The sequence below is a fragment of the Varroa destructor genome, unplaced genomic scaffold (genome assembly GCF_002443255.2).
Source record: "Varroa destructor unplaced genomic scaffold, Vdes_3.0 BEIS01000001.1, whole genome shotgun sequence".
In the NCBI taxonomy this organism is placed as follows: Eukaryota; Metazoa; Arthropoda; class Arachnida; order Mesostigmata; family Varroidae; genus Varroa; species Varroa destructor.
In genome coordinates this window covers 45,791,763-45,815,663 of record NW_019211454.1, presented here as the reverse complement: position 1 = coordinate 45,815,663, position 23,901 = coordinate 45,791,763, and the positions used below count along the sequence as shown (strand labels likewise).

At 42.0% G+C, this 23,901-nt stretch overlaps 1 protein-coding gene across 5 annotated transcripts in view; it reads left to right on the top strand.

Annotated features, from left to right (window-relative positions):
* Nucleotides 1–23,901, top strand: part of LOC111243789 (adenylate cyclase 1-like) — a 99,212-nt gene that overhangs the window by 43,131 nt on the left and 32,180 nt on the right. For all 5 annotated transcript variants that reach the window (XM_086976540.1, XM_022789916.2, XM_022789907.2 and 2 more), the window contains one exon: nucleotides 15,801–16,702. In XM_086976540.1, the coding sequence (XP_086832666.1) occupies nucleotides 15,869–16,702 (834 nt within the window). In that variant the 5' untranslated portion in view covers nucleotides 15,801–15,868. The remainder of the gene's footprint in view (nucleotides 1–15,800; nucleotides 16,703–23,901) is intronic.

Here is a 23,901-nt window from a genome sequence, read left to right as displayed (position 1 = left end):
GGAACTTATTACAACTTACATAAGCCACGATTTTCTATCTTAAATTGTAGCACATTTTTTCACTGTGGCTGCATAAAAAATCAACTCAGCATGTTCTTTGGTACGTCACAGGGCAACTGACTGCTTTATAGAACGCGTCACCTTTAAACAAGCGTGTGCATCTACCAAAAATGCCCATCGATTCACTTTATACCCGTACTCAAAAATCGTGACAAAGCTTTATCGAATGATGAAGGTGTGAACTTTTGTTAGACTTTGTGAAACACAGGACCAATATCCCATGAAAGAAGCAAACGGATAGGTAAAAAAAAAACTTATTTTTGCTCACTCTGGGTGAATTGTTAAGCCAATAGCCTCTATATTGAAAATAAACATCGAAAGCAATCAGCATTGGGGAAAAACTATTTGTCCCTTATGCCGATAATGTCATACGTGTTTTGTTTAATTTTAACAAAAAAGGACGTGTCTTTATTTACAATTGCTGGAACTTTTGCTGAATTCTGATAGAATTCAAGTGGGCTTCATGCTTTCATATTTTGGATCGGACATAACAACATCTACCACCGTATGAAGTAATTCATTTCTAATATACTATCATTAGGTTGTTTAACGTTGTCCATATCAGGCGTACTACGTCCATCTACGTTTTATACGCGAAATGCTTCCATGGAATCGAAGAAGGAGTCTCTCACAAAACCGACAAACTACGGTCCAGACAGGAACAGGCTATCCAAAACGCTCCGCTAGACCTCAATAATATACAGTTTGATAAAACCATTGATAGCTAATCGAGATGATAAAAGAGAGGTTTGGTCGTTATGCTAAGTGCCAGGTCCGAAGAGAACGGCGGACCTCAACTGATCCATTGATATGAGCAAACTCTAGCCGACCATCCTGGATCGGCAATTTCCAGGGTTGAAAGATAAAGGCAAAACAAATCTTCGCACGATATAATGTCGTTTTCATTCTTCAAGCTAACTATTATCTACGATTTAGGTTATTTCCTACAGCTAACATTCTTTTCTTGTACTAGATACCGTTAAGTATAAGCCTATTTAGGCAGAGAGTACTGGTTATTTTTTTTGTGAGATAGTCGAATCGTCGGTATATGCTGTCTAGAGATCTAGATTTAAATTTAGAAATCGAGGCTTGATATGGCTCATAAAATTCAACGGTCCCTTCGTATTAAGATCATGAAGGATAGCGGTGTCCATATACTCGAATATAGTAAATTAATAGTATAGCAACGCAGTAAATTTCCTGTTTCGGGTTAAAGCAGAGAGCGTATCAATCAGCCTGGTGGCAACGGTAAAGGCGATTGTGTGCAGACGCAGCTAAAATGTCTGCAGAAGGTGTAATGGGGTTCACAAAAGTGAACTGCGTACGGCCAAGTGTAACGCGTCCTTTACAGACGACATGCTGGTCATAAACCTCAAAGCTAAAACATTTCGTCCGGTATATTGCGACTTCGTTCCAGTGATGCAGCGAAAGGTAGCGTGATCACGTTGAAACAGTACATATTGCGTATATCGGACAATAACCTTGAAGCGGCACTACAATAAATTAAAGTTAGCAACAATCGAACTAAACCAGGACATCTGTTGTGTTGAGACAGAGACGAAAAGGACAGCAAAGTGAGTTATATAGTTAGAAAGTGGAGAACAGTGACTTAGGCTAAAGGGGGTGATAAGCTAGACAAAATGCTACGTGCTTCCAAGCTCTGTTCGCGACGAGAGGTAATTCCGGCAAACAAAAACACCTCTCAATAGGAAACTTTATTGCTGCAGGCTTTACGAGAAGAAAAGCCGAGAGTCTCAGGCTTGTAGTCAGTCGCCTAGTTTTTAGTAAGCGTATCCTAAACCGTAAATAGAAGGCTAAGAACGTATCTACGTGGTCTCAGTGAGGCCGCTACAATGGAAAGAGGATGGAGTCACAGTGTTTCTAGAGAGGTATTGGCAGCCGCTGCGAGCTTCATACGTCAATAATAGATTAGAATGCACAGGTACATAGGGGGTCGGTAGGTAACCGCCTCTTAAGTAAAACTCGCAGTTGTCCTGCGGTCACTATTTCTATGTAAAGTTCCATTGTCGCTGATCAACCGAATATAATTTGATTATTTATCAATACTATATTTATTGTATTAAATCATCTGCTTCTGAAGGTGCGTTTTTTATTTTACCATATAGTATTAAAGTTACAAAAACGGAACATGAAAAGAAAAAATTTTGCTTGAAAAAGGTTTCTTTTGTTAATCCACCTCTGTCTTGCTTTGTTGTCATAATCATCTGTTATTTGAATATGGGCCCTTGATCTACTAGTGCTATCGTATAAAGTAATACGTTCTGTGTACAATTGTTTAGGTTACGGTTTCAATCAAAAGGTTCAAATGTTTACCTAACCTCTACACAACATTTGTGTCCGATGGCTTGAACATCTGCTTGAACCATCGGGATTGATCTGAAAGATATCTATCAACTGAGAAACGTTTGTAAATTACCTACTATTATCCATTATTGTTAAATTATCATTCGTAGACAGAATTATGCTTATGAGAGCACTTTTCTAATTTTGGTCTATATCTTAGGGGGAACAATAGGGGGAATAGCGTAAAATTTCGCGTAAAAATACAACGTAGATCCATTTTAGGAGTAACTATATATGACTGGTGATTGACAGCTATATACGATACTTGATACGATAGGATTATACGATGCAAAAAATAAACACAAATGATATGGCAGTCTGATCAGGAGTTACATCAACGAAAGTGGTATAACGATGTACACAAGGTATCGCTCGACTTGTGCTTTACTCAAAACTTTCAATTGAGCGTTAGCGATGAGTTCGTTGAGTGAAAAGAAAAACAGGCCCCCCGTGTTCCAAGAACTCCTGCTACCCTGGACAGAAGCTCACTAGTTTTAAAATCGGCCTTATTTGGACATCCTTATCTACTAAAGCGGTTACTGCGACATATTCTTAGAAAAGTTAACATCATTCGACCACTAAAATTAAACGAAAATCTACTGATGCACAGATTATAAAACTATTACGAAACTGACATGCGACAATACAACCACGCCGGGTTCGTTATGCTTGGACCAACTATTATACAATATAAGTTGTTGCGACAAAAAACCGTTATCCTGGAGGCATTAGATGGCGCGTCAGGCGGAGCGAAAAGGATCAGGCAGCGCGGCTAGCAAGCCAGTAGGAACTTGCGGCAATGAAATAGATTAATATATATATAATAATCATCCAACCATTTTCGTATCATATTATGCGTTCGTTCGGTGCTCGGTTGACAACGAGTGACTAAAGGGCGGAAAAGATCGGCAACAGTAAGCGATTCGAACGACCCATAGGGTCATGGCTGCCTGTAAGTAGGTGTAGTAAAGGGCATTATTACCATATAGATACCTTTCCATGTACGTGTTTACACAGATGCTGGGTGCACGGCAATCTCCATATTAATGCGGATGCATTATCTCGTTGCCCCTGCCCAACGCAAACAGCTGTGCCATCAACGGGCAATGGGAAACGTTAATGGTTTATGACTGCATGGTTGACACCATGATGCTTCGAAGCTGCCAATGCGACCATTGTAGCCTACAATATTTTCAATATCATACATTATGTCATATAATACTTACGAACTATTCAGTTGTTAAAAACAATTCAGATAAATGAGAAGTGCCCACCGGTAACCTTATTAGGTTACGACAGTCAGAGTTTGCTTGTATTATGTCTCTTAGTCAATTAGATTTTTTTCGATATAAATGGTAAGGATATTTTCGTTAGCAATCCCTTATCCATTAGCATATTATATTATGTACATCTGTACACAAATATATTGCCCGTTTCGCAAAGCTATAGCAAACCCGGGCGGTTGAGCAAACTAACATAGTTTTCCAATGCAGATGTAGCAGTGAGCTTCAACATCTAGGTCTTTGATTAAGCTGATACACCCTGTAAAATTATTAATACTCTACATTGAATTGTGGCAAACGTTTTCGCATAGGGCACTGTTGTCGGCCAGGTCATTGCGCGATGCCACAAGCGCGTTCATACTTGAAACAACCTCAAAGCCAATATGTCGATACATAACCATTATAATGACTGCTTTCCTGATGAGATATTCAACCGTCGCTATTTAGAGACGGTGATTCTTGTGAAAGCTGTTCAGCGCGCTGTTACCTCTGGCTACTATCGCAGAGATGCATGCGTCCGCGGAAGCGGTACGCGTGCTATGGGCAATACACAAAAACTGCCACCTTCCCCGCCAGCGATCCGAGGCGACATTGCCAAACAGAAACAAAAACAAAGGCCTGAGGAACCCGACTGGCACCGAGTCAAACGCTGAATCAATAATCGTGAGAATTTGTCTCGACGATCCAGTTAAACTCGAACACCCTGATGGCTTTTGACGGTCCGAAGTGTGTATTCTATCCGCCTGCATTAATGATTATGGTCATGGTATGGTCATGCAGTTTCTTGCAGGGGTTGACGCTTTTCTGAGGAAATCAGCGCTTTGTGATTTCCAAGAAAAACAAAAGCGCGCAGGCTTGGCAAAACAATTCGGGAATCACGTTTGATGCTGTGTCGAATATACTGCTAGTTGGTTTAAGTAAACGAATAACACGCCCAGCCACCGTATATGTACACACTACGAAAAAAGTAAGTCCTTTATAGGCGACCGTTGAATTCCTGAAATATTGATTGACGCGTATGTCTGAAGGGCGAAAAGTAGTAAGCTGGAACTAGCAGCTGGAAGCAGGTTCTTCGTACATCGCTAGCGTGCAAGTTCTTAATAACTCCTAACTTACTCGGTTAAGCTTTGTCCTTTACCCTGCGACTAGGGACCATTATGGCACAACGCTGCAAAGATATACGAGGATTTGGTTAAGGAGACGGCGTGCTGTAGAAACAGTAGCAATTTGCTGACATACAACCGTGTCCAGATTAAACGGGATCCGTCTATCGATCTGAGCTATTTAAATACAAAATGGCATAAAACAGAACTGATCATCGACAATGTGCTAAATTTCTTCGAAGTAGGGGCTGGAAGAATCATTGAAATTTTAATATATCTTTAGGTAGCACCAGGGGTTAGGCCATTTGGAATATAAGCTCTTTTTTTGTGTCTGGAAGTTTATACTAATAAAGTGTGCCAGACGATTTCGTCTTTCACCTTTTCCTGCTACTACACATACAGAAGCTAACATGCGTAAAATATTCAATAAACGACCTGCGGGTTAATTTATAAAGGACTGGATGTACGTTTTCCATCGGTTAAGTAACCGGTCCTGACCCCGCGCCGCGTTCCGGCCTTATCTAACCCATTCAACAGTGCTGTCACAAATCCGACGTCTGACCGGGCAGGACTTGGGATCGAGAAGATGTCACCATATGGAATATTACCGCAACAGAATTCCGTATCTCACAGTCACGTGTTCCACAACAAAGTAGTCCCACCGATTGATGCGCTATCCGTCATTTTGAAGTCTTATTCACCAGAGATTCATTTGAAGGGTCAACGACGCTACTGTTCCGTAGCCCTATGACAAACAACATGCATAGTTACCAATAGTCAAGCGCTCGAATATTGATAAAGTGTGCGGCTTCCATTGCACGATCAGATCTAGTATGTGAACCATGGCCGCTTGTGTACGTTATGTGTAGGGACATCTGATCGGCCGGATGACGGAGGAACGGATGCCTCGAAGTGGCGCGTAATCCAATCAGGATAAAATTAATTCAACTGATCTTCTTAAGGGTAAGATAACGTCCGATTGAAGCGATTCTGACAGTCGCATATATATACATTTCATAAATATATGTGTATGTTTGGCCTGAATGATTTTCTAAGTGTGCCCGACACTCATAGCCAATGGCAAGAGCTCACGAAAGTGATGAACTAATAATTCCAAAGTATCAAAACGGGCAATTTGCTTTAACTTGTTACCTGTACAAGCTGTAACAACATCATCAATCACGTTAATGCATTTACATCAAATTATAGTATAAACGCAAGCTAGCGTCTATTTCATATTGGCTTGTTGGTTTACATTAATGTTAAGATTTAGTTGTCCTGGATAAATACTAGTTTCCCGAATGACAGCAGGACGGTTTTTCTGTTAAGTCTATAAGTCGCCTTGTCCTGCCGTTATTGGCAGCAGCCACCTGCCTGTTAAGCGTGCCAGCTAGACAGGATCAGCTGAGAGTCAAACATCGCATTGATTGGGGTTCACCTAAATAAAAGGAGCATCGACAGTAGGCCGATAGATGTCCTGGCAGATACTCGGAAGTAGTGCTCGGAAGGAACCGATGAAATCATTGCGTTTTGCTTGCTGTCTACTTGCGAAGCTGGCCCATGAGTAGTAACAACATGCGTGATAAAAAGGAGTCTGCCGTTACCTCGGCTATACAATTAGGAGTTGTTGGTAAATATGATATCTAATTGCCCTTTATTTTCGATAATATCCACCTAGAATTAGTGGTAAGTCCATTAGCTCTGTAATGTGAGAAGCTCCTCTCTGTTGTGGCCCCAACCTACCCCTAAGTACGGCCAATCAACGGCTGAATATTTTATAAATATGACAGCCTTTGCCACTTTTCAACTAAATACTTCTAAATGTACTATATATATATATATATATATATATATATATATATATAAATGAGAGGTAAATCATACAGTAGTTACTTTAACTTATGTATGCCGTAAAACGTACCTGTCCGACAAGCGAATAAGAATCCTGGTAGCATTGCGTCGTATTTTCGAACGCAAACCGGCAAAAGTATTAAGAGGTAGTTTGGCTGTAACTAATGGCAAAAAAACTAGTCAATCGTGTTTTTACCCACGACTGTATTGGGTAGGATTGAGAATATCCCTTCACGCCTGTTGATATAAACGGGTTTCGATCCGCTAACTGATCAGGCAATGATCTAACTTATTACTGAATCTATTTCGAAGAATTACACGGTACATTCACGCTTTATAGGCGGACCACGTGCTGCATCGTATGTATTTCTATAGAGTACAAGCCAAAATCTTTGTTTGTACTCGGAATCTATGTGGCAAACGTGCTGCGCTGTGTACAACAGGCGGTGCGCGTATATATATACGCACGTCGTCTGTTGTACCTCAGAAGCGCCGTCTGTGTAGCCTCCGATCTGAACTGTGCCTAGCGCCAGCTGGCTTACACCGCTCTCTTCTCGTCACTGCTTGTGCACGGTGCTGACTACCATGATAAACCCCAAAGATTTGGCCGATAGGGTGACATGAGCGGATCTGGAGACGATTAGGCCGCATCAAGTAGACTAGCAGATACTGAGGAGTGGACACTTACCGAGGGAAACCTCACGACCTGCCGGTGTAAGACGTATTACAGATGGCCCTATGTAGTGATGTGGTGGACGAACGCTAGAGCCTCCTATGGGCAGATATATTTGTCTGTGCGCCAGACAAACGTATAGCTACTTGTTGCCGCTGTTGCTAAAGGTGCTAATGATTCTGATATTTCCGCTAATGATAGCGGACAGTATCGGAGTACGCTACAGACAGGTAAGTGGCTGAGCAAGATCGCGCGAATACGCGTCGAGCGCTCCACACTCGGTCACGACCCGGGTTAGCGTTGCACAAGATATATTAGCACCATATGAATAAAACTCTCATTGCAAATGTCGGCGTTGTCTTAATGTACCGTGGACTAGCTAGAGACTAGCTGATTCATATTGTCAAGCATATAAAATGTAATATCTAGTTTGCCTTCAATTTTTTTCAGTCTGAATGTCCATCAAGTTATCTTCAAGTGATAACAGATCAGTCGGGCTAAGAGCGCAGTGGAGCTCGTAGCCGATATTGCCCACCCAGTCGATACAGATATCCTATATTTCAAATGACACGCTAGAAAAGTTAAGGTTTTCTAATTCGTGCATTCATAGCTTATGTTACTACACGGATAGTCGATAGAACATTAGTCTATCAGCAGCGTCTGGAAGATACCTTCCTATTTTGTTGGTAAATGGGTAACTACTACACCCCATGGCGCTCGTCGTCGCCCGAAAGCACTGCGCCCGTTCAGCTTAGCTGGTTAGCTGGTTAGTAGTGTGTGTCTTCAAGCGCTGTGCATAGCTTCTATTTGGGTCTGCGAAGTGCCGGCAATTGCGTCCGCTGCCTTTTGAGCAACGCACAGACGAGACGATCGAAGGCCATCTAGACTGCTAACTAATTAAGCAACAGGCCAACGTGCCTGCCATTCCAGTTGTTCGGTTATTCGCTGACAGTATTACCTGTTAGTGATCCAGTTCGGGCAAGCGATAAGCAGCTCCTTCGATTCAGCTATCGTAGCCTTAGTCTGCGCGTAGATGCCGTTGCTGCTGCCCTAAATAACCTCAACTGCTACGCCAGCCATTCGACCACCTCATCGTGCAACGATAGGCTAAATTCAACCGTTAACCTGTCGGCCCCCGGCCGCCTCCCTAGCTACCGCTGCTTAGTAGTACCAGGGGCACGTCATCGAGCTGGTTCGACAAACAAACTACTACCATGGGGCATTCGGGAGTATTAATAGTCCCTAGAGTAGAAGGAAAAGTGGCGGGGATAACTTAGCCTGCAAACCAACGCGTTTGCATCGTTACTACTCTGGAGCTGAGTGGCTGAAACGGGGTATGTGCACGCTGCGATTTGCTCGAAGCTTTTCCTGGTGTTGAATGTGTGAGCCGCGATAACTGGGCCGAATGAGCACGAAAAATGACTACCGGGAGGCTATAAGCTAGAACGACTCTTTAACTGGAAGCTGGCTGGAAGGCCTGGACGCGAGCCTCACGTAAGCGACTTTAGCCAAAAACTGCGATTTAGAGTCTGCATTTGACATTGTTGAGCTCGCCAAATTCGCGCTCAGTATACGGTTAAGTGTGTTTGCCGATGGGGTCTAGACTATAAGGGACAGTTAATGCAAAATAACTTTAAACATAAGTTGAAATATTTGACTATTCGCAGGCCTAGATAGAGTTATTTATCTAAAAATAATGCTATAAAAGTTCGAATACCTTTTTTCGCATCGCCGAATACGTTTCGTGTCATAACGCTGCATTTAGCACGGACGTCTTGCAGAGAAAATATAGCTTGGTTTTCTTACATAGATCTTCAGTGTTCAACGACATCACAGGCACTGATATTTAGGACTAGAATTTTTCTTTAACCATATGCCGTCCCTTGACTGTTGGCAAAAGAAGAAAAGGCACTTATCGGTCTTGGTATTAGAAAGCTGACGTACAAAACCGTTAGTACAGGCTATTTACATTTTGATCAAGACTTAGAATTTTTGCATCCGTTCTGTACAGCCCACTGTGGGCCCTTAATGCATTTGCCGCAGCCCCAGCCTCAAACACGCCAGCTGGACATCCATTCTAACGTACAGCTGATCGTATGAACAGCGCAACCTTCGTGTGGAATCAAAACCGTCTATCTATATCAAATTGTGCTCTTTATCTGGGACAACAAAATGAGCACATATATCGTGCAGTATTAATGATAAGCATCTACCTTCAGAAAAGTTATCCGGTTTAGCAAAAAATCCAATTTATCTCTACTATATGACCCTGCTTTTCTTCAGCTAACAATGATTTATGTCAATGCAACGTGGCACGCCTATCAGGGTCGAAACGGACAGCCACCATTGAGGTTATAGACTTCGAAAAACCTTAATTTAGAAGTTCGATAGAAACGGAAGAAGATGATCGTGTCGCGCACAACTTAGCTCATGGTGTTTGTTGAGAGATGGGACACAGCTTGCTTGCTTTGTCTATGTACTGAAAAGCTGAGTAGAATACTTTATGGCATGTGCAATTAAAATCGATAGAGGCGCCTTCCGATTAACAATACCTGAACGCCTTACATTCTATTGACATTGATACTGTTTGTTTTTTAAAATGACTGCATTGCAGTGCCAGCGCGCAGGCTAAGAGAAGGCGCGTAGGAACATCAAGGGGGTAGTTCAACCCTGGCTTAAGTTTAGTAGGGTTCATCGCTCGAAGCTGCATACTCCCGTATCATTCGGTTTTGATAACACAAGAATAGTCTGTCGTTTTTTCATCTGACGGTGCTTCGTGTTCCCCATTTGTGCACGTCATACCGCACATAGATGCAATTAGGAAGATAGTAATGGAATGATTTGTCTGAATATGTATATATATATATATTTCAGTTTTGACTGTCAAACAGGAAACAGTCGTGTTCTGTTCACTTGGGTGGACAAGGCGATCCCGGCGACTGGCTGCCTAATGCTGGGAAGTATTTGGGAGAAGGAATAAAGACGTTCGAGCGTCGTGCGATGGTCGATGTGTCCCTACATGTCAACAGAAACATGGCCTTCGGTACATATCGTAGTAATCGTTGAAGACAGATTTGCAGCTAGGCTTCGGCTCATGAACACGATCCTTACAGATCTTGGTTTTCGAAAGACCAGTTTGCTGAGGTTTACCCACACCACATAATAGGGCCGACCTTCGCACTCTTCCCAAATATCCGTGTAATATTACAGATGAGCGATCCTTGGCTATAGGGCCGTTTTACTTCGAGGCTTTGGATTCTCTGTTCCTGCATACGATTTTATGTCCCTATCCCGGAAACCCCGAGCAGCAAATGACATCACACAAATTCGAGGCTGGCCAGAGATAAAAATACGGTTGTGAAATAATAGAGGACAAGTACAAACCTTATACTGTGGATCGTCAAAAAACAGCGCTGTTCAAAGACACTGTGATGTGTTATGAAAGCTGAATGAAGGGTCAAACAGAGTCGACGCCAAAATAAAGGCTATCCGCAGTCGTGGTGGTAAAATCTGTTTTACATCTGTAACAGCAATCAGACAGTATGATTATACACAGATCCACATACTCTATAGGTCCGCTTTTAGTTTGTGTACTCCTGTTTTTCCCATCGCAAGCTCGTAACAAAGGGCCGCTCGATGAGTCCAACGTACGATGATCCAACATACATGATGGCATAGGCCTATGTCAGCTAAGGTAAATTAGAAGAACATCAATGTGCTACTTGTACAATGATTCTAGCGTTGGTACACTTTAAATTCTCGCATTTTCGATAGCTTTCTAACGTAACATGAGCCATTCAGCTTTATTGCAGTTTTGTCCATGCACGCAATACAGTAAGTGTTACTCAATTGTCCATTAGTCCGTGTGTCCTTTGCTCTACGCACTACCCCTCCTACTATCGAAATTTTGGCCAAGCTGGGATTATGCTATTGACGTATTACTGGCACGTATTCATTTAGCCGTGGATGGCTAACACATATTAGCCTATTGAACTGCAAAGCAAAACGCGCATGCGAACCAATTTTTTCCGTGTCTCTGTACGAATCAATGGCTCGGGGTTCGTGGTCCTCAATCGACTGTTCCTTTAAAGCAGGCAACGCTGTAGTGGTATCTTCAAGATAATGGGTTTACTATTAGCTGGAATAGTCTACTTAGGAAGCGTTGTTATCTACGCTGAGTGTAAATCTGCAATCTCTCGGTATGGTAAACACCTTTCGCGAACCCCTCAATCGAAATACGTATTTTTGTGGCGTAACGTTGTTTGTAGTATGGCGGGTCGACATTAGCAATAAATAAGGGAAGAGCTGGAAACAACGGGTAATACTGAAATACATGCTTCGAGTTTTACATTCAGGACAGCCGTGAAGCATCGCTGCTGGCCCCTTCTATCAGGAGGCCAACTGTGTCTGCGTCTGGTTTTGAACTCAGGTCGTGTGACTTAGATTACGTGTCGTCAGATTTCATCAGATTTCAGATCAGGTCAGCCCGTTACCACTGCGCTGTTAGGAAGATATTTTCCCTCTAGCAGATCAAGCGCATGGTCATTAGAGGTAATTGTTTGAGAGGAAGTTAAAGACAAATGGTCCAAGCTAATATAACCGAAGGGCTACTACGGCGCATTGTAATAACAGAAGTAGGAATATTATATAATTCGATTTTGTTGTATCTACTAACGAGTCTTCTGTTTATCATAGTAGCAGGCCAGATAAAGCAGATCCTGCTGTTTCAGGGGTCTGTCAGTGACCACAGCTACTGTACATGTAATCGGCCCAGTCAGTTATCAGCTCTCAAACCCAGTAAGATTCGGATTTCCGAGAGCACTTCGTTAGCATTTCTTTTCTACTGTATGTTGTGATTTTGAAGAAACACAAAGGCAGAACATCAGCCTTCGATATTTTACGTTTTATCGGGGTGACTGCGCTTGATCGCCTCACAGACGTTATGGCTTATATTATCAAAGTGCAGCTATAGTAACGTTACAGCGAGTAGTTACATTTAAGTTCTGCCAGGAATTATTAGGTTCCTGTACCTAGTATCTAAGAACACGTACAAAGCTCTTTTCTAACGCACCCAAGAATGTGTTGTTCCAGAGCTCTAAAAATCTTTGTGTCCTTCTGGCTGTATTCGAAATTTTGTACGTATCTCGTCGCCTAGAGTTATTATCTTCGAGATTTTCATTCCGATAACTCACGGCAGTTCTCTTTATCATTCCGTTTTGTAGGAGTTCTTTCATTTAGCGTCGATTACCTAAAATGGGTGTGCCTTCGACAGTTTTTGGTCGCTAACGTGCTCTATACTCTAAGTTTAATTATTATTATTGTGCTGTAGGGCGCCACCATAGCCTTACATAGCCATAAGTCGTTGAACTCTACTCCATAGTCTGCAACTCATCACAAACTCTTCATCGAGTTCTGAAGAATGGAACTCATTCTCCGCTCGAATGTGCGGCACGTCTTAGTGATGGGATCGCCAAACTGCGAATATGAAGCTTTTTATGCTATTCTTGGGTACAAGTGGCCCGAAGAAGCACTCCAAGTTATACGAAAAGGACCGTAAAGCAGTGGCTTTCAGCATGTGTCAAAGTCCAGATGCTGCCAATGGTGTTCTTCACAGTAAAAGTGTGTTTGTATAGGGCCAGTACAAACTGTTTATATCATACACTTTTGACAGAAGAAACGATCAAAGAAAGCAGATTTGACGCATTTGTTCGGGAAGCTCATAATGTTGATGCGGTTCTGAAGTGCGAGTCCACGTTTTGCCTTAGCAAATCTTAGCGGATTGCTGAAACGGCCGAAGGACCAACTTTTCACAGGAATGAAAACGTCGTCAAATACAAAGTTGCCGAAGTCTTCATTACCATTTTTATGTTATGCGTCCTATGTTTGAAAGCACCTTGCCTCAAAAAAACCACTGTAACTAGAAGATAATATCATATCGTTTACAGATTGTACTATACATAACTGCGAAACATACTGAAATTTTAGTGGACTATATTTTTTAATAAAAACATTTTCATAAAAATGGTTTATCAAAAGATTGCGACAAAGTGCTTCAAGAAATCAATCCCCGGAGCGTTTCTCTCACTGTCTCTCCAGCTGCGAAAATATTTCTGTATTCTGAGTGATAAATATTTTTCGTTTTGCAACATGTAGACTTTTGCAGCAACCGGCTTGGGACCGATCACTCACTCGTTAGAACTATCAGCTAAGTATAGCTAGCCAATGCGACTCTCTTAAAAAAACAATACTCTTACACGTATTTTTATACAAATGATGAGATTGAGTATTTCAATGCTTTGATAGGTAGTCTCTGCGTAAATTCACACGTCGTAAAGGTGAGACGATGTGCGATATATCATCACTTTGTGTTGAGGCACGTGCCTGCCCTTCGTTCCAGTCACAGAGTGTCCTATACAGTCTTTATTAGGATCGCATTATGTTTTACGCACAAGCTTTGGAGCTGTTGCTTTTGAAAGGTCTATGAATAGTGGACGGGCTCATTACCATAATATCACGCCGTTATTTAGGTCAACTATCGGTAGTTAGAAATTCGGATGTATCCAAATTATTATATAAGATAGCAAAACTAACCTCTCTACAGAGATTAGCCATTTTCTTAGTTGACTGATTGACCCTGGTTGGTTATAGTCTTGCATTTTGTACAGACTGAATCGTGCTTTGGTAGGCCCTGCATTTCGTTTTAAATAAGTAATATTTTTGTCGCCATATTTTTTATTACATATTAATTTTACTATTATGAACTTTTAGGTGGTAAATATATTGTCTCACGCTTGCCCTGAATCAAATGGGCAGGGGATAGGGAAAAGATGAAAATGGCTATTGAAAACACCGACCCTGAATTTTTTTGTTATTTATTAACTAATGAGATATATATATATATATATATATATATATATATATATATATATATATATATAAGAACACTTGATTATTCTTGCTCTAGTGCGTACACACAGCTGTTCCGTGGGTTTGCTTCAACTAACACTGATGAAAAATGTATAGCTTTACACAACGGATTCTCATGTCTACATATAGTAACGAAATTTCTGCGAGAAATCGGTTAGCGTCCACCGTCCTGTATTAGAAGTATACACGTCCAGCGCAAACTTAGTGATTTTTCGTAAAGGCTTTAGAGGATGAGTAAGATGTAGTGGCTGCGTAAAATCATCGTGCCCTACGCGCGCGTTGTTAACACATTGTTGTATATATGTTTTACGTGCCTGATAAATCATAGCAGTATAACGATACGAGGTAAAACGGAACAAGGTCGTATTCGTATCTAGTAAGCTGTAGGTCTGTAATGATATAAATAGTAGTCAGAACTTATTATTGATTTTTTCTATTGTATATCAGCGGAGTACCATTCATTCATTCGGAGCCACTAGTTTTGTACGACTAATGGCTACTGAACTAAGCCTGAAACGTGATCAAGTGAATCTCGATCCTCCAGCTTTCATTGTATCTGTTTCCTTGCTAGACTACTGCTGCTGGCACTGCATCTATTGCCGGCAATGAGCTTTTGCTCTTCCATGTTTCCCTGACCTTAGAGGATTTTAATAGCTTTAATATGGTACAGCACGATGGTTTATATTAATAACGTATGCTCGTTTCTCGTGCCCGCCCACCTTTTTTTTTACTTACAAAGTGGCCTTCCAGTTATTGGCTTGCTTCTAGAGCCTGATGCAGCTCACGAACACAATGAGACTATCTGCTATAATGTCTTGGAAACTAAAGGCTTAGCTATAGTTACTGTTAGCTCAACCTGCTTTCATTTCTAGGATCGAGCATTGTTTACGTATAAGACGACTGGTCTGTCGTCTAAACAACTGGTTTTGTGCGCCTCTCAGTACAGCATGACCCAGAACCTGTAACATCTATACTGCACTAAATTGGACTTACGAGGAATTAGTAAGAGCCGACGGTCCAGTATATCGGACGGACCGAAAAAAAAAGATGAGAAAAGTCCCTCAATGCCGCTGGAAGATACGTTCACTAGAGCTTCATATGAAAAATCACATTAGCTATTTTGATCTGATCTGAAATTGTTGTTCCGGTTGTAGTCGATCCTAAGGGAGAGACCAGAAGTGTATGCATTACCTTCAGATATAAGTCATTTTTACATAATTTATAGTGGTCAGACCGTAAGTTGAGTACATTTCGTCGTAGAATGAATACTAGAGTTAAACCGTTGGTTTTGTATTTACTGAATTATTTTAGTTCATTCATCCCTTTGTCGTAAGAGCGTACGTAAAACAAAATCATGTACAAAGAGGCCAACTATTCACGCAGAGTAACCACCATCATTGGAGAAGGCTTTTTCAAGAAAGATTTGAAGAAACTAAGTGAATCTGGTTATCGATACTATAAATTACTTAGTCTATGCCCGTATCATTTTATTAGAAGTATTGGGAAGTCTAACATTACAACGCACTCTCATGTCTTCAGGTAACTTCACTTACGGCGCATAAGGGCCTTCAGCCGCTCGCTCGGACAGGACTCGGGCGAGACGGGTAATGGCACGCGAGGTGGAGACGAATCGCCCAGGAGATGGCGGCTCCGCCGGGAAGGACGCAATGGCAGGCGGTCAAACTAGTACTGCTTCCAGCGGTCCTGGACGGGGGAGTATCGTAGAAAATGAGGGTGCCCAAAATCCGACGCCTGGAGCACCAGTCGCTCTGGTAAAGCGCCCTCGGGGAGGTCTGTGCCGTTTGATACCGTCGCAGCTTCACAGCAGCGACTACGAGAACAAGGAACTGGAAGTGCTCTACAGGCGATACATCTTAAAGCTTCAACAGAACTCAATCAGTTCGGCTCTGCTACTTCTCGAATTCGTTCTGCTGACAACCTTCGTCACGGGAGCTCTATATAGCTGGCCATTGGGGCTTGGTCTCAGCCTGAGCGCTTTACTTAGCGCAATCCTCGCGTTTGTCCTACTCTGTTTACTTGCGTTCCTCTCTAGCAAGCTGATGCAGGATGTACTGTTAAAGCCACTTTGTTTAACAATTATGACCGTGGCAGCGCTGTTTGCCTTGGCCTCATTACCAATACCGGCATTGCACGCGCCGATTGGTGGCTACCCAAAGTCAACTTCGGCAGATCAGTCCATCTCGGGATCTTCAACACTGGCCACAGATGGAAGCAAACCGCACGACCATTTAGTAGACGTTCACCAGAAGGTGTCAGCCGCTGATGGGATGTGGGAAATGGTGTTTGTCTTATTCGTCTGCTACACCATGTTGCCGACCCGGATACGCTATGTCGTCTCATTAGGCGTAGGATTGCCAGTTGTACATAGTGTAGTGGGCGCTCATCTGGCCTCTGCACAGAAAGGACTACTCAGACAACAGGTACGCACTGCTCACATCTCTCACCTAAAAAAAAATCACGATTGACTGAGCATTAAGTAAAACTATTAGTGATTAGTCATTTCTCACTAGTTAGTATTATTTATAATAATGCATTGCTAATATCATAGCTATAGTCGTGTTTCTATTAAATAGTAGCTTCTACAATGCTTATTCTGATGCCAGATATGAATATGAGCTATTCAAGCGACAGCAGTAACTAAAAATATTTCAACACCGCTATAGTAAATCCATATACATGATAACTTCTCCATAATATAACGCTATATATATATATATATATTGTGTAGTGAGCGTATATATTTAGCGTTCCATTGAAAACCTAGCACGTAGTTCTCTGATAAACGCTTTTGAGAGGAACAAGGCTCCGTTGTTTAAAGAATTGAAAGATAAAAACTAACTAGCCTAACGTGTGTGTCCGTGTCTACGACAATTTATGGCCCGTCACTGCAAAGCACAGGGAAAAGGCGAAATAAAAGGAAGGGGGCGAGATGGAATGAACGAGCCTTTGTTGGGTGGCGTCCTTTTCTGACTGCGCTCTTCCTCATAGTTTTGTATCACGCCAGGGCCTTTGCATGGCAGTGGTTCGTAGCAATCGTCGTACCGTTTGGCACCGAGGGTCCTTGTCACCCTCAACTGCAGCTGTTGAATGCGCAGGAAAAAATGGTGACGGGGCAACCGCTCGTGCTTATCATGTCAAGAGCCATTCTAGTCCTAGATAAATAGCTGGCATCACCAGGAAAGCTGTCAGCGTAGTTGTTTCACTGTTTGCGCTTTATGCTTTGCCGTAATCGACCGTGATCCAAGATGCTAGCTGCCGTGTGTAGTCTTAAACGCTATTTTGTGCGGCCTTACCAGTTACTTCCTGCAATCTGCGACACCTACGAGTTCATACATACAGTCATAAATTCTTTGTCAATTGCGAACACTTATACAGGTCTCGTTTCTCATCCAGAACTCGATTGTGAAATGTATTTATTATGCTATCATTAGCCATCTTTATTCATTACATTACCTACAGCCAGACGCTAAGTATTCATTTGTGATTCTTTTAGCAACAGCGTAGAGCGCTGAGGTGTTCAACTCTGCTGGAGAATACTCCTCACCATGATACTTAAATTGTAAAAAATATAAAAATGAATACTCCATATCTTCTAATCAGAAGCAGAGGGGTGCCAAAGCTTGCTAGTCCTGCTGTGTTTTTATCACTCGTTGCGCTTGAGTCCGTCAGTTGGCCTTGTCTCACTCTCTTGCCACATAGCACGTCGCCTTGTCCTTCTATTATAAAGGATACTTTTTAAGAACAAGTATCCTATGTTTTTATTCGCTAAGGAGCTTATTGGAATACAGAGATTTCAACCGGTTCTGTTGCAGCACCTCGACGTTTCATGGTAGTGTCGATATTGCGAACTTACGGTTTACTAACTCTATTTGCCTTTTATCATGTCCGTTTCAATGAGCGACTGGCCGGCAGATATCGCTAGTAGGGTATTAGGCTTTGATAGCATTGCGTGTGTTACACTTGGTCGGTTCATTTCATTATTGATGACTACGACTAAAAGACTGTAGGCAGTTTAAGGCCTCAGCATCAATGGCCTTTTAACGGCCTGTTACTCTGTCGCCGATATATCTGTCATCGGAAAAAAGATGCTTCATAGTTCGTTTCGATTCTGACCACGACTGCCCATGTCGTAATCGATATGGCCGTTGTCTGTCTGTCTGTCGTCGTTGTTATCATTGGCTCCCGATCACCCGAGGACAATTCACTACTAAACCTCAACGAGGCCTTGTTCATCCTCTTTGTTGGTCCTGCAATGAGCTGTTGAAGAATGCTGATGAAGACTCGCCTATCCTATTTTGTCAACAACTAGATGAAAGTAACTATGGCTAGACCAGGCCGAGGACAGATAATGCCAATGAAGACTGCGTCATACGAACAAAAAGACTTAATCTTTCGTTTCGAACCCGTCGGTGAGATGGACGCAGAACCGCCCAACACCGTGGGAATTTACTTTGGTCCGTTCCGGGTCGCGGTGACTATTACCAATTGTGCTTTCGTCCTCATCATCAACGTCGTGGTTGTCGTCGACTGCGAGTTTGGATGCAGAGCAATGCGTGTATAATGAATGCGAATTGAACAGATTATTCGCCACGTTCTTACGTTTTTTAGGACAAGTCACAGCCGCAATAGCACAGCGGTAATAGCCATAGCAGAAACAGCATGAGTTTTCCAATATGACGCACTAATACTCTGTCGCGCAGAACGGACGTTTGTATTGGCCTTTTGCTCGGGCGTAAATACGCCTGGTTTGTACGACCAGCAGTAAGAAAATTACTGATGCGCTTCAGAGACCGATGAAGCACATTATCAATAAATATGGCTGGAAAATGTACAGTGAATAGTGAATTCTGCTGCCAGGGCCACTGCGTTGCCTTAAAAGTATTCGCATAATGATCAAGATAACGAGCACGAGCCGGCCGGCATAGACATGCGATGGATAATAGCATTTTGTTCGTATTTTTTTTCTGTTGCCTGATAGAACCGTTTTGTCTGCAATCATGGACAGTTTTTTTCCAAGAACCTAACAACAGCACATCATCGTAGTTTTATGGGCAATTCAGTAGATCGCTTTCCTTCATCCAAGCATGCAACTCATACGTACATGTTACAGATACAATTGAGCACGTATCGTAGACCATCTAGCATACGTTTTGCTCCCATGGCTGGCTGATCGTTATGAAATACTAGGTTTCCATTACTGTGTGTTTATTTACATCACGGAGTGAGTTTGCGTGTGCGCGCAAACTCTTCCAATTATACTTAACATGCAGCATTATATATATGCATATATATACCGTTTTCTTCTCTTAGGCATGCTTTACCATATCTCTTCACATACTGTTTCTCTCGATAGTTCGCTATCAAAATTGGTCTCATTGAATATACGATACGTTCTATACCTATCGCTATCGACGACAATAGGTTTGATACGCACAAAAAAAACCAGAGGACCATGGGCAGTCGCTCAAAAAAGTCAGATTGAAGAAACGGCGTCGCCGCCAGCGTCTCCATGGCAACCAGTGTTGCAGCTACTGCTGATTGAATAACTATTGGCCAAGACGGTAACGGTTTTAGCCGAGGCCGCGCTATTGTCCCTACGTTATCTAGCTAGCGTAGTCTTTTGTTCCTTCTCTTGCGGCCCGCAACAGATTGGTTCGCAACGTGTAACGTCTGACGAAGATATAAGATGGTCGTGTTGAGCCTACTACGATTACCGGACGCGCTGAATGCCCTTCGATAACTGTGCTATCCGATAAATATGATTGTGAAGTCAAAGCAGAGAATCGCCTTCTAAGCTTTGTTTTTCGCTTTACGTTCATGTAAAGGTCGAACGCGAGGAGATCGCTGCCTTCAGTTGGACAACACGGCTATAACAAAACTAGGAGAAGTCTCTGATATTTATGCTACAATGCTTTATTGTTCACTGTTGAGCGCAATGCGTTTTGTATCTGTAGGAATGTTGGCTACCAGTAGTAAGAAGGCACAAGCTGTTGGGTGACGCTTACGTCTGCGTAGATGTTTTTCGTTTATCAATTTATGTTGCATATATATACAACAAGGCTCGTATATTGTCTAACCACAATATTTGTAGTACTTGATAATAATCGCCACGATGAAGGTATGAAGCGCAAGTTAGCTTATCAGTGTCTGATCTGTTTATCTTCGAGCAAATGTCGTGTAGTGACCTGGGGCGTTCACTTAAAAACACGGAGACCGGTTCCTCTCAATTCTTCGATGGTAGCGTGATTATTAGTTGTGTGTGTAGGCAATACGGCAAATCTAGACCTATGGTACTTGTATACTAAATCAATTCTAATACGGAAATTAACATGCTTTTTTTTGCGCAGCAGGGTCTTTCTGTGGATTAAATCATAGAAGAAAACTTCGGTAAACGAATTACTTAGGTCAATTAACATTCAGTTCTATGTTTCATGACTGGATTGTTAAGGATAGTTGAATGTTCACGATCAGGAAGTGCTATATAGTACGCTTACGTATATTTCCTTCTGTACATAACTTCTACAACACTGCTTCTGGGGATAGCTCTGGACTAAAAGCCTGAATCTGATTGTGAATTGATTTCTGATGCCTGAAAGAACTAGCGTTCATTGATGGTTGATCTAAAGACGTGAAAGCGAGCTTAATAGATCCGCGTCGCTCGTAGTCAGATGAACCTATCATGGTTGTAAATAAACTTTGAGTAACTACCGCTACTGTAGCTTTGTTATTTTGGTCCCCAGAGTGATTTTGCATCTATTTGAAAGCAGAAGCAAAGACCAACATCTACATTGCCGTAATTTAACGGTCGGCTAGAATAAACTATATCTAGCCAAACTTCGTTAGAATTCTAAAGACGATTCTTCAAACTAGAATTATGTTCTCTTTTAGGTGCCCTTCCGCTTCCCTGTGTACCGCTATCTGTTTATGCCATTTTTATGCACATCTGCTTGTACTCTAATTAGTACGAGCTTTCCAGTGCTCGTCCACATGTGCCCAGAACCGAAGGTCATATGGCCTGGTACTCGTGAAGCTTCGTGAGGCGCTTGTTGAAAACGAAGCACAGTTGCGAAATTGATTCCTGTGCACGTTAATCTGGCATCGGAGCAGACTATAGGCTGTTGGCAGCGTGTAAATGTGATTGATTCCATGCGGCCAGCATACGCTAGAGGAGTGCTGCGACACGATCTAATCAGCCGTGTCAGACAATAGGACTAAATCCATCATTAGAAAGTATTTACGGGTAATATTGACGCGCTCGAAAATGACGCTTCGCCCTTGTATGCGGCGCCAAACGTATTGTCATATTTCTAGCTGGGAATAAAGGCTTTCAGAGGCTAGATCAATTGTAACATTACGGAGGATCACGGTACCTGTCGTCGAGTGTTAGTGTGACGTAGAAGACTCGCACCGTTGCCTAGAACAGTGCGGCAGAAAAGGGTTGTAGTGAGATCAATTGAAGGACAGGCTTTTTGCTGGATGAGAGAAGTAGGCCAAGGAGATAGTGTGAAGTAAACTCGTTTTTGTGAGTGGTTTTGTGTATGTCGTGCCGATAGTGGTGGCATAGCTGTACGATCGAAATCTTTCCTACGGTAGAAAAGAAACAGCGGTCATGTTTCGACGCTGAACACCGACACAATCTGACATCAGGCAATATGTTCATGACTAAGCTGTTGTGGCAATACAGTCTGCTAAAAGGGGCCAGGCATCTATCGAGTCGCCGTTGTAGTCACCTCGTTCGAGCAATGGACGGTACGAACGTCAAAGCAGACGACGAAAAAGTCCGTCATGGCCTCAATATCGGTACTACGACAGTAATTCGTTTCAATCTTCGGCCTTATTCTCTATATAACTAATATTGTACGCACGAGAAGATATATGTATACATTACTTGTGTGTCATTATTTTCTTAACATGTTTTTAGAGGTTTATTTAAGGGAATATTTATATGGTCGGGCAATGGGCATGAGCAAACGATGTTGCAAGTAAAAGAACACAAAAAACCTACTAAACAATGTCGAAAGACTGAGTCACGTGCGAATCTATCTATAGAACTATGGATTTTTACAGTAAAATAATCTGCTTGAAATAAACATGAAGTTAATTGATTACTTCTAACTCATCCTGCGAGCCTGATCATGATCGGTGCTTACATAGTACATGGATTTTGCGTACGTTTGTCACATAAGATTAAATTAAGAAATGACAACTTCGTAAAGTTATTTATGTTTTTTTTGTTAAACTGAAAAAATTCTACCGACGACTTTGGGCACATCTTTATTTTGGAAATTACGCATGTCAAAAGTTTTAAAATTAAGTACCTGAACGTGCTAGGCGTCCATCCGATTGTGGTAAGTGAGTCGAGCGTACTTTCCTTTTCGCTAATTCAACAATTAGCAGCTTGAAAATTGTTTTGACTAAATATAATTATACAAGGATTGGGCCAGCCGTCTCTGGTTTAGTACGTGACCTAAGTTAGCTTATACGTATTCGTAACGCTATCGTTCCGTTTGCTTAACTTTGTAAAATAAAAGTCCTATGGGGTCTGCCTTAGCTAATTATTAGGGCTTAAGCAACTTGCCCTCGAAATTGTAATTTTGATAATTTCTTCGATTGCATGTTTATTGACAGCCTAATGTTTAACTTTTTAACGGTGTTCATATAAATTGCAATCATAGCGCCCCTCAAAGTTTCTTAGAGCTTAACGTCGCGCGTAAACCATCACACGCTTAGTTTAATATTCACGAGATGAGGAGTAACCTCGCTGTTACCTTTATTACTCGTGTCTTACTTATGACTTTAGCCTTATCGAAGTTGCTGTACTTAACCCCCAAATCTACGCCTGTGCATCGAAAGCCAATGTAAATCGGAAATATCATTTGTACACACAGTCAATTATAGACAATGCAAGAAAGGCCATTTATATTGCCAATGAGAATCAGGGCACTCCCATACTAACGATTGCGTCGGTAAAGGCCGTCAGTGAGAAAGAGGTGACCAGAAAGGGTTGTCGCGTATTGTATGTACATGGGATTCGACCGACTGGACTGGTAGATCGTAGGTGACGAAACGATGCGGGCGCAATACCCAAGGGAACTTCAAAGGTTCATTTCAGTAAGAATCCTCCAGTGTATTCAGACAGAAAATGTCTTGAAAATAAAGGGTGAAGGATGACTTGGTCGGTCGACATGCTATAGATAAAAAATGGGTGACACTCTAATTTTCGTGGGGATTTAGCATCACGAAAAGAAATAGAGCGCAAAGAAAAGAGATATCACATTAGTGTAGATCAGAGGTTATATTGTGGTGTATTTCTCTCTGAAACGCATTGAAGAGCCATTCATCCGAATTAACGATCGTTATTTGTCGCCCTATCGAAGGTTTGCTAGCGGAACTACCGCGTTACGTGCTAATCGCAATTTATAAGCTAGCTCTTTATAGCGCGATCTCGCGCGAGACGCTTTGTCTAGCGTACTTGAGTTACGTGTTGTATGTATCCAGAAAGAAACTGACTTGAACGAACCAAGCACAGAGTTATAGTGTGAGGTAATCGACTGAAAACGAAAAAAATATCAACAGATAAGCCAAAAAACAAACTTCTATCGTGGAAATTTCACACTGA